Genomic DNA, 12,414 nt, shown 5'->3' on the forward strand with positions numbered 1-12,414 from the left:
CCAGGTGAGACCATTATCATGGGTACCGAACTTGGCTATCAGCCTCTGTTCAGCACTCTGCTTTGATGCGTGTGCCGAAGTCTGCCTTGGAGAACGCTTATCCAAAAATCTGAGGTTGAATGTCCTTGACCGCTGAAGTGTTCCCCAACGGGAAGGGAACATGAAGATCCCTATCTGGTGATTGTTGTGTGATGTCCATTCTATTTGCATGGTTTTGACAATGTACCATGCCTCGGGGCATTCTTGCCTGCAGCATATGAGATAGATAACGTTAGCCGAGTCACATGAGTACCTGCTGTGCATGTGGTGGGTGGTGTCCCTACGTGTAATGATAGTATCCATCTCTATGTTTTGACATGTCTCACAGTGGTTGCCATGACAGTGTCCGGTGTTGTGGTCTGTAGCGTCCTGAAGGGTGGGTAGTTTGCTGCAAATAATGGCCTGCTAAGGTTTGGTGGTTGTTTCAAGGTGAGAAGTGGAGGCGTAGGGAAGTTCTTGGCGAGGTGCTCATCGTCGTTGATAATGTGTTGTAGGCTACAAAGAATATGACATAGTCTCTCCGCTCCCAAGAATTACTGGATGACAAAGGGAACCCTATCGGTCATATCTTGTGTATGTCTCCTGTGGAGGTCATTAAGGTTTTTCATTGTGGCATGTCAGAATTAGCGATCAATAAGTTGAGCATCGTATCTCATTCTTATGAGGGTGTCCCTCAATACCTTCAGGTGTCATCACATTCCTTCTCTTCTGAACAGATCCCGTGTATGCATAGTGCTTGTCCATATGGGATGGCTGTTTTTGATTAGATTAGATTAGATTCTCTACAGTGTCGAAACAGGCCCTTTGGCCCAATAAGTCCACACTGACCCTCCCTAGAGCAAACCACCTAGACTCGTCTCCCTCTGACTAATTCACCAAACACAATGGGGAATTTAGCATGGCCAATCCACCTGACTTGCACATCTTTGGATTGTGGGAGGAAACTGGAGCACCCATGCAGACACAGGGAGAAAGTGCAAAGTCCACACAGACAATCACCCAAGGCTGGTATTGAACCCAGGTCCCTGGCGCTGTGGAGGCTGCAGAGCTAACCGCTGAGTCACTGTGCTGCCCTGTGTTTTAATGTGTTTAGGGTGGAAGCTCAAGAAGTGTAGCATGGTGAGCTTATCCATGGGTAGTGTAAGATCCTGAGGTGTCCTTGATGGAGATGCTTGTGTCCAGAAATGAGACTGATTCTAAAGTGTAGTCCATGTTGAGTCTGATAGTGGGATGAAACCTGTTGATATCACTGTGTAGTTGTTTTAGTGAATCCTTGCCATGAGTCCAAAGAAAGAAAATGTCATCAATGCATCTGATGTAAAGCATTGGACAGAGGTCCTGTGCAGCAAAGAAGTCTTCTTTGGACTTGTGCATGAAAATGTTGGCACATTGGGGTGCAAATTTGGTCCCTATGGCTGTTCCATTTGTCTGGATAAAGGACTAGTGCCAAAGGTGAAGATGCTGAGGATGAAGCTGGCAATCGCAAATATACCTGTTGGACTACAACCCGGTTTCATGTGACTTTTGACTTTGTCCACTCCAGTTCAACACTGGCAGCTCCACATCACATCTCATAGAGTCATACAGCATAGAAACCGACCCTTTGGTGCAACTCATCCATGCTGATCTTGTTTCCCAAACTAAACTAAACAACCACCTGATGAAGGAGCAGTGCTCAGAAAGTCAGTGCTTCCAATTAAACCTGTCAGACTATAACCTGGTGTTGTGTGATTTTTAACTTTGTACACCCCAGTCCAACACTGACATCTCCAAATCATAAACTAATCCCATTTGCTTGGCCCATATCCTTCTAAACCTCTTCTATTCATGTACCTGTTCAAATGTCTTTGAAATGTTGTAATTGTACTTACAGTCTACCACTTCCTCTGGCAGTTCATTCCACACACCAAACACCCTCTGTGTGAAAAAGTTGCCCCTCAGGTTCATTTTTAATCTTTCTCCTCTCCTTAAAATTATGCCCTGTGGTTTTAAATTCCCCTACCCAAGGGAAAAGACCTTGGCTATTCACCTTATCTGTGCCCCTCGTGATTGTTTCAGCTCTTCCCTTCTCACTTGGAAGGAATGTGTAACAGATTGATGTTAAGAAGGAGGATGTGCTGGGGTTGGCACAGTGGCTCAGTGGTTAGCACTGCAGCCTCACAGCGCCAGGGTCCAGGTTCGATTCCAGCCTTGGGTGACTGTGTGGAGTTTGCACATTCTCCCCATGTCTGTGTGGGTTTCCTCTGTGCGCTCTGGTTTCCTCCCACAGTCCAAAGATGTGCAGGTCAGGTGAATTGGCCATGCTAAATTGCCCATCACGTTAGGTGCATTAGTTAGAGGGAAATGGGTCTGGGTGGGTTACTCTTCAGAGGGTCGGTGTGGACTTGTTGGGCCGAAGGGCCTGTTTCCACACTGTCGGGAATGTAATCTAATCTTAATCTCTTCATCCCGAACATTCGCTACCTCCACAAGCACACTGCACACACGGTATCTCTTTCGGTTTATTGTTCACTTCATCTTGCGATGGCCAGTGTAATTGATTTTATGGGGGAAGGGGCGGGGCGAAGGCGGTAACTCTTTTCAGGAAGTTAATTAAATGAGAGAGAAAACTGCTCCGAGGAGCATTCGCTGCCCCGTGGACTGGCAGCTCGGGACGAGAGCAGCCCCTGCGGAAAGTTGCGGTTATAATCAAAGGTGGGAGACAGAGAGAAAACATTCTGCAAGCAGAATTCCCAACCTGACATAATGGGTGGATCGATTTCAAGCTTGGATGAGAGCAGATGTAATTATATCAGAGGTGAGGACGATTTATTTGCAAAAAATGTAAAACTTTTCAATGTTGTAGTGTGACGGGCAAATTGCTGGGAGCAACTCAATCGGATGAACTGTACGGTCGATATTAACTTCTTGCTGAGACAGTCGGACAGGATTGAATGGAAATTGAAGTGACATTGCTACTCGATGTGTTGGGGAAAGAAAGTACAGTGGAAAAAATGTAGCTTATTTCAGAAAAAAAATGACTAGGCGGTATTGTGCCCGTCTGGCGTTTTCTTTTAAGATTTGAGTGCATTACGCTAAAAACCTTGTATTTGACAGGACTGCAAAATAGTGATATTTGGAAAAGCTTAGTACAGTTATTAACGGGTTTGGGAAGAGAGAGATCCAACTCCGGGTTTCTGTGGAAATGCATGATTCATGCCGAGCATGACCCACATGATACTGCCTACAAAAAAACGTTATAACGCAGATGGTTTTTCCAGTTCAAGGACTACTTGTTTCAGACATAGATGGAAAGTTTCGCTTTATTCATATATACAGAAGGATTAATTATTAACGTGTCCCAGTATTTTACTTTTATTTTAATCATTAACATGTTGGGAGAAGGTCCTGAATGTTAACGCAAGTGAGTTTGACAACTAGTTTGGACTAATAATTTGTAAAGTGTACAAGTGGTGGTGGCCGGAATGCAAGCTGAAGTTGTGATTGCACTTAGTGTTTGACATTGTGTGTTACGCTGGGCACAGTTCAGCTGGTTTAACAGTTATGCTAAGCAGAGCTTTAGAGTTTGAAGTTACCTAGGCACTGGAGCTTTTTCTAAGCTGTCATCTCGGAACACTGGTCAGGAGAAAGGAACAATTCCGCGCTCTGTTGGAATGATGTAGGAAGTTAGCGACCAGCTGCATCAGCGAAGCTGCGAGACACAAACCAGAGAAAGGTTGGGTACGCTGCATGGGGCTGGCAACTTCTGTGGAGGCAGAAAACAGGGTGGGCGTTTCAGCCGCGAGTTTCCAAAAGAACTGGACGAGCCAATCGGCATTCCACTGCATACCCCGCTGGGTATGTCCAGCATTCTCTGTTTGCCTGTCATACTTCCCAAGTTTGGTGACATTTCAGTGCAGGGCAGGAACCGAGCTTTCTCACAGTGCTAGTTAAACACCTGCTTCTCCAATAAGGTGGAGGCAAAGCAGTGGGCCTCAAGGAGACTGACTGGTGGACCTATTGTCTCTGGGCTGTTAACCCAGTCACCCACGTAAAGTTCTGGGGACAGGTGTTCGAATCCCCCTATGGCAGATGGTTGAATTCAATAAATTTAAAAGCAAAACCTCGAATTAAGAGTCTTCTGATGACCACGATTCTACTGATTCCCATCTGATGCGTTAATGCCCTATAGGTAGGGAAACGGCCATTCTCACCCGGCTTAGCCGACGTCAGACTCCAGACCCAGAGACTTCTAACTGCCCTCAACTGTAAATAAAACGTATGAAGCCTTTGTCACTATTTTCGTGGTGGTTAACTGTTCACTGATAAGATTGTCAAGACATCAATTTTCAGAACCAGTTCTGAGTTATTTGACTCTTGTTGACTGACTGGTCGTAATGGTAATTGATTTTTTTTCCCCGGTCTGACAGCTAAAATTCATGATTTTGCTCAACTTAATATTGAAACACCAGGAATATTGAGCGGAGTTGGCGTTTGATGCCCCAGTACTTTCATGCTGATGCCTCTAACCACAGTAATCCCCTTCGACATTCAAGCTGCACTGAGTAGCCAGCGTTCCAAACATCTGCTAACAAAAGGGATGCTAATAGATTTGGAACATATCGGTGGGAAATGTCTTTCTGGTTACGGCATGAAAATGTGAAAAGCCCAAGCCCTTGTGGGCGTGTTGTACTGCGTTGACCTGCTGACCAGTGTGGCCTTAGGGATATTTCTATAGTCTCGTATTGTTGATAATGCAATGACATAATGCACCCAGAGCTTAGCACGAGCCAAGTGGAAACTTCATACTAATTTATGCAGTTGTCATAACCGCTCTTCAATTTAATCCATCGTACTAATTTCCCTGTGGGTTTTTGCCCTGGATAGTATGCTAGCTCCTTCTTGCAGCTGCACTTTCCCCCAGTACTCACTCGGTGAATGTTGAATCCTGGACCTGTTTGTGTTGCCGTTTGCCAGTTCCAGTTCGCTGTTAACGGTTTTCTGATTAGACAGAGATGTTGAATAAATGGAAACCAGTTTGATTTACTTACACTTTTAACACCCTGTACAAGATAACCAGAAAACAAAAACTGCAATAACTTGTTGGATAGTCATTGAAATACTGAGAATTTCCCTGCTTAGACTTTTGGAAAAAAGAGAATATGAATTTGTTTTTGCCTTTGATTTTCAAAATGATAGCAAATTTTTGTGGAAAGCCAGAGACGATGGACTGACAGGCACTTTCCTTGGTTTTAGATTCATCTTTTAATGTCCTTATCACTGCCTGCACTTAGAAAGGTTAAGTCGCCATGGTCTTGCCAGACCACTGGGCTAATTTCTCATTAGAGAGAGAAGATTGGTTTAATCTGAGTCACACCATGCCTTAGGTGAGGGGAGAGATTGAGAAGGAGAGTTCTTCATAATAATCTCTACTGCGCTGAAATTATTTGGAGCAATGGATATTTTGATGCTGCATATGCACCATCATTACTCAGTGAAAATATGTTATTTTATATTTAGCTGTTTTGAATCTTATGTCTGGCAGTGATGATTATGGTTCAATTGCATTGCTGTTCTCTTCAAATAAACAGAAGTCATCAGAGTTTACATCCCATTAACAAATACTGTAAATTTCCGCTCTCTCCCAAAATAAAATCTCCAGCTTCAAACATGTGAGCACAAACTCACTGCACAGTTCTGGTTAACATTTATAAAAATAATTTTCCCATTTTAAAATAATTGACACCCATGTTTAATGTTTCTATCAGCCGCTCCTCTCTTTGAAACACACCCCCTCAAAATGTCCACCAAACCCAAGTTCAGCTTGATTTCAGACAGATGAGAGTTTCCTGATAGATCACCACTCTGGGTCTTCATACTGAAGGAGAAGTTGCAGTAGCTGCATTAGCTCCAAGTCTGGAGACTTGTTTGGGAGCTTGGCAGAGAAGAGCAACCCACCGAGGATGCCCCTTCCAAATGTGGGTTTGTAGTACACTACCAGACCCCTCCAAATAACTGAACCTGCAGTGGCTGCACTTCTTCAAGAATGTCATTGTTCGTTTCTCTCAGAGATGGTCTTATGCTGCTCTCTGTCTGTGGCAATTATTGAATCATAGTACTCAACATCTACAGCTCCAGACACTTCCGGGTCCACAGAGGACAACTGTTCATCATTAACCAGGTAACTGTTGGTGTATCAATCCAGCAGGTGATATGTGCCCTATTTCATAGAGTAGCCAGTTTACTTAATCCATTATGTCATCCAGACAGTGAGGCAGAGAGCTCAGTGCTTCTACAGGAGATTTCTATTGCTCAGGGTGTCTACAACAGCATTAAAGGCACAAATCAAGCAGGTACCAGCACATACAAATAGTAAGAGGTTTAGTTCTCAAGTCAGCCAGATCTTCTTTGATGCAAACTGCACCCTAATCTGATTTGCTGCAGCAGCCAGGGTATTTCAGACACCAGATTCATCAAGATGTCTTCAACAACCAATTGGCTGCAATGGCAGCATTGCAGCTTCCCCCTTTTTTTCTGAAACATATTTGAAAACATCAAATCAGTTCTCTTTGAAGCAAAATTTTACCACAAATCTCACACTTAAATATGTCCTGACTGATGGCATTACCCATAAATAACCAAAAATGAGACAAGCACCCAATATATTTCAGGACAAACAACTCTTGCAGAGTATGTAGATGTTAGAGCGGAAGGAGGGTTCAGGACTTTGCAAGCAGACGGTGCTAGAGAGCCTTAACCCAGAGTGGTTTGTAAAGTCTGTTACTTTAAAACAGTATGGTAATTCAGAGGTCAATGTGGGAGTCACATTGTGGAGGATGATATGAGAGAGATCTTAAATCAACATTTTACCCTTTTTTGTACAAATGATGGAAGTGAGAATATAAAGTAGTGGGACAGAACACCTGAGAGAGCTATTTGTAGAAAAGGAAATGGTTCTGAAAAATTTTCAGAAATCAAGGTGGCGTGTGTGCTGATGACATGCACTGTAGATTATCACAAGTCAGGAAGTGATACAGACGCTCCAGCCATCGTTTTTAAAATTCATTAAATATGTAAATGCTGTTATTGGACTTGAGTAGCCATTATAAACAATTAGATTAATGAAGGGAGAGAAGTTTTAGCAATCTAGATGACTACAGACAAGTTAGTTCAAAGCCAGTAGTCAGTAAATCTTTAAAGGTTTATTTTAATATCCCTGTCCAGTGGAAATCAAACAGTTAAACTCATTAGCAGATGAATGAGTTCCACCCTTTCCCCCAGTGTGTCAATGAGGCTCGACTGCTACTTTAACCATGGGCCTGTATCGTAGTGGTAGTTGTCACTAAAACAACTGGTGTATTGTGAGAACTTCCCAAATGTGCCATGGAATTTTGCACAAAGGTAAAGAACATCAATTTAAAACAAACATTTTTTTTCAGTGTTCCATCCAACCAAAACTACAACTCATCAACGCATGAAAATTCATAATTAAATTAAAAGCAAGGTACCAGTATTTCAATTAGAAACACAGGTTTAGAAGGCAAGTGACCATAAAAACCAACAAAGCAAGCTAACATTGGAATATGTTGCCACATTGCCCATATCCAATAAAAAAATGAAATGTCATCTGCCAAATTCAATCCCCCGAACTGAATAGTGTTCAGAACATATTTAGTGTCATGAATAATTAGAAATAATTGAATTGAGCGATTTTGAAAATGTGTCTGAATGCATGATCAAAGATGTATTTTTGCTGGTGAATATGAAATATTAATGCATTTGATCCTTTAGCTTACTGTATGCACTATGTTGCAAACCTCTAATAAGACCTTAACCATAATAAAAGCAAGTACGTACGATGTTTACAAGCAATCAATTCCGCAGTGAAGGTGAGTGTGTGGTAGAATTGGTGTGACGTACCACTGAAAAGGTTGGGAACCACTTCAGTAAAATCTTTTATCATGCTCTTAATCTGGAAGGCTGACATGTGATGCCAGATGTGTCAATGCGGTTGATTCTTAGCTGCTGTCTAAGATGGCTTGGCAAGATGTCCATTTCAGGCCAATTATAGATGGGCTACAAAGGTTGGTCTTCTCTGCAAATCCCACAACCTATGGAAAGAACAATTAACACAATGAGAAGAGGAATAGAATCTGAAGTGTAAAGAAGTAGGTTACTTTTTCACTTATTTTTAACTTCCTTGATCGGGCTAAGAAGACCATGTGTACTCTTTCAGGATCTACAAAGAATGTTTAATTCACCCCTGATCTGGGCTGCCTCTCTTGCTTCCTGTCATCCAATCATCTTTGCATAATGACACTACTCAAAGAGCAAAAAGATGAATGACCAATTGTTTTGTTCTTTGTTGCCATTGGTTGAGGGAGGAATATTGTCATGGCACCATGAGAAGTTCCTGTTTTTGTTTTGAATTGTCTGATGGGATTTGAACAAGGAAGAGGATCTGTTTTAATGTTTCATCATCATAATGGTGCAGAATTTACTCAGTGTTGCAAAAATGTTTTACTTCATTTAGGATAAATAATTCAATCTGGCAAAAAATATCATACCAGCATTTGGGGAATAACATTTGAAATAGAGATTCTTTCGATGGATAGTTTTCCTAAAACTTTTTCTCACAGGTTTTTGGTCGAAGAAAGGAATTCAGTCAGTTGAGGGGTTTTCTGGATTATTGATACTTAAATTTTCAGTCATGTTGACAACAGTATCTCTGCCCATGTGGTGTTTTGTGCAAACACTCAAGAACGAATAGAATTCGGAAAATAATTCAAAGTAAACCTCAATTACGTGCCTGACCTGTCAAGAGGGAGGGTCCATTATACTTTGCTCCATTCTGTCTGCTAACCCACATTCATCATCCTTTTATGATGATGGTTTGTGACTATTATGCTGCAACATGGTGGGAATTGTAGCTGCTTTCCTTACTTGTTTCGAATTGTCTGATGGGATTTGTCTTTAACTTCGACTGATATTTACATTAAAAAGTAAGTTAGTTAGACTTCTCTGACATCTGTCTCTATTCTAGAGTTGGTGGGTTTAAGTCGAACTCAATGATACTTTATTCTGTTATGTTTTACCTTTTGGGGAATAGAAACAAGATATTTTGCAATGAGCCACATCTGTCATACTACTTACATTTCCTGGCCTTTACGCTTTTTGTGCTTAAAATGTCATCGGTTGGATCATAAACAGATTAAACTTTTTAAAAAATCATGGAAGCACAACACATTTAGTTTAACTTTCTAATATGTTGGGTGTGCACTGCAACCTGACAAGAGCAGAAGGCCCATTGTATTTTGTTCTATTCTGTCTGCGAACCTATGTTATCAATCCTGACTGGCTGCATGGGAGACATGAGTTTAGTTAATTATGATTTATATTTAATCCTAAAAAAGAAGTGTGAAAGAAAATTACAAGAATTATAATTCAGGGTCAAAATTTTAAAGTGTGCCTTTCTGATAACTATTCTGTAATTTTAAAAATGCAATAGTTAATGCTACTGCAATTTTCAGAGAAAATCAAAAGCCTTCTCAAAAAAAAAGCTTCTGTCAAAATAGGTTACAATGAAATATACATGTATGAAAATGAAGGAATGTAGAGAGTCTAGAGGAGACTTGTCTGGGGTCAGAAGCAAGTTGGTTTCTCTCCTAAAAGGGAGATGTTTTTTCTGTTTTCAGAATAGTTAAGAGAATAAGCTATCTCAGTAGAAAGAATTAGTTTGTGCAGTATCCAAACCAGAATGTTTGAGAAATCTGAAAGTTATTAAAGGCCAAGAAAGTTTAAGCTTTCGTTTTTCTGAGTATTCATGTTGGAAGATTCCACACTTTATCGGAAAGAAACTGGAGATTCAGTTAAATTAAACAAACTGATTTGATATAGAGAGATACTTTTCGAGATTTGAATTGCTGTAAAGTGATGGTGTTGGAAAGGAAGTTTGATTTGCTGTGTACGTTCAGATCTTTCTGTGTTCAATATCAAGGTAGCTTGGTTTGCTTTTTTCCTTGTTGCAGAGTTTCTTAAAGAACACAGAAACCTTATGTGACTGTTTGAGTTAATGACCACCACATTAACTGAAACAGGAAAGACCTGATCGATCAAGCCAACTTCTATTCTCGAATCTGACGTATCCAGCTGTACCCTCACTGAGATCGTAACAGTAGGATTTATTGTGCACCACCATGTCAGGATTCAGTTTGTATCATTGGTGAAGTGACTAAGACCACTTTCTGAATCCTTGGTTCCTGTTGCCTTTCTGTCAGCTGGAAACATCAATTACATGTGTTATACACTAGAAACTGGAAAATCTATGTTTAAGTCTACAGTGTCTTCTAGGACTCTTTGTGCCATGTTCTATAACACTCTTCTTATAAGAGAACGTTAATTACAATGTATATTCTAGTCACAAAAAACTTTCCAGTGACTTTAAACATTTTAATAAATATATATGTCCTTTTTCTAACCTGCCATAATATTTTGTATTGGTAAAATGCTTTAGTAAGATTGAATGCCTGACCTTGGTGTACAGCACAATGTTTGGTTCTCCATTGATGGAAAACTTACAGACTTGGCTGTTAAATGGCAATGAACTCTAGCATAGATTAATGTGAGATCATGTGCTTTGGTAGGAAAAGCAGACCACCTACATTTTAGAAAATAAGAAACAGAATTTGGCAGAAGAGCATAGGCACCAAGTGATATGGTTAATCCTTTAGAAGCAGCATTGAAAGTCAGCAAAGCACTTAAATCTCAACACTTTATATTCCTATATAAAAATGAAAAAATTAAATCTATATAGGATCCAGATCAAGCCATGCTGTAAAGTACTGTGCACAGTTTATTCCTTTACATTATAGAAAGAACCGAAAAGCAGTGAATACAATGCAGAAAAGATTTGCAAGAACAGCACCAGAACTGAGAGACTACAGCTATCAAGAAAGATTAAACAGTCTGTTGTCTTTAGAAAAGGCAAAACTTAGAATTGGGCTTCATAACATGGGAGTTATCCCAGTGTCAGCTGTAATTTTGGGGTTATGAACTGTGCAATACTGGCCCCCCTTGGAGCTCTGACCAATTTATAACAACTGTGCTCCTTCTCGTATAACTCCCCACTATGACAGTATATTTTTGAAACTCCCCACCATTCTCACAGGTCTGATTTGCAACAATTTGCAAGCATCAAAATGGGGTGACAGTACGAAAAGAGCTGTGAAGACCCGCGTTGAAAGCAACCTCATGGAGATCTTCAGGATTAGAATGAGTTGGATGGGGTAATCGAAGAGAGAATGTTTCCACTTGTAAAGAATCTTGTGGAATAACCAAGAGTTAACTACAAGCTAGTTACTCATAAATCTGATATGAAGTGAAGGAGAGATTTCTTTGTGCTTAGAATGTGGAACTGATCGAGCACAGGAGTGTTTGAGACAAACAGCTTTCACTAGATGAGTACGTGAAATAAAAAGCAATTGAAATATATATTGAACGTTGAGATGAGATGGATGGAATGGGGAAGAATCTCAGTACAGACTGGTTGGACTCAATAAGCTGTATCTGTGCAGAGTTTGTCTAATTCTTTCAATCAAACAGAATTTGGCAGTGGTAGCAAGATTGTCTGTTAAAGCCAAACTTTCCCAAATGCCGTTATGCATAGTTACAGATTATTTTTTGTGAAGAACTGTTACATCAACTCTTTTTTAATATGGAAAGTAAGACTTGTATTTATGTTGTCCCTTTCCCAATCTCAGGGATGGTGCGAAGGATTTTACAACCAATGAGTTCTTCTTTTATTGAAGTGTAGTTATTGTTATCATGTAAAACTGGATGTCATAGGCTAATAAACACAGTACAATGTTTTTGTGAATAATCATGTATGAAAACTGTGTAACCATATTGGCACTCTCCCAACTCTCATTTCCTATTCCTAATATAGAGATGCCTTCTGGAAGTGGGTATACATCTCCTTTAAACTGAACCCTGCATTAATGCATGTGGTTATGAATAGGACATGCCACATTATTAAAAGTCAACCCTCTACCAGAATCTAAATACTGTTAAACATGAGAGCAATCCCTTGTCCCTCCAATCCACTCTGAATTGCAGTAATAATCATAAATTGTAACAGTAAAAACAAACTAAAAAATCATTTTTGGGTGTAATTACGTAAAACAGACAGTACAATTTTGGACTTTTGTAATAAACTATTTTTTTTAAAAATCCCTAGACCATCAGCTGTTCCTTTCAATAACTTTTGAACTCAAGTTGTTTGCCTGGTAAAGACACTGACAAGTCACTTTCTGCCCACCTCTGCTGGACTAAGCAGTGTGAATGAGGGAACAGAAGAGTCTGTGGCGTTCCAAAGGACAACTTCCTCTGAAGATCAAA

The 12,414-nt window shown here is 40.4% G+C and overlaps 1 protein-coding gene across 2 annotated transcripts in view; it reads left to right on the forward strand.

The window, feature by feature from the left end:
- The first annotated feature begins 2,677 nt into the window (after window positions 1–2,677).
- LOC140479680 (protein Niban 1-like) overlaps window positions 2,678–12,414 on the forward strand; it is a 145,149-nt gene continuing 135,412 nt past the window's right edge. For both annotated transcript variants that reach the window (XM_072573665.1, XM_072573666.1), the window contains exon 1: window positions 2,678–2,836. In XM_072573665.1, the coding sequence (XP_072429766.1) occupies window positions 2,785–2,836 (52 nt within the window). In that variant the 5' untranslated portion in view covers window positions 2,678–2,784. The remainder of the gene's footprint in view (window positions 2,837–12,414) is intronic.

Source organism: Chiloscyllium punctatum, chromosome 7, assembly GCF_047496795.1.
Source record: "Chiloscyllium punctatum isolate Juve2018m chromosome 7, sChiPun1.3, whole genome shotgun sequence".
Taxonomy (NCBI): domain Eukaryota; kingdom Metazoa; phylum Chordata; class Chondrichthyes; order Orectolobiformes; family Hemiscylliidae; genus Chiloscyllium; species Chiloscyllium punctatum.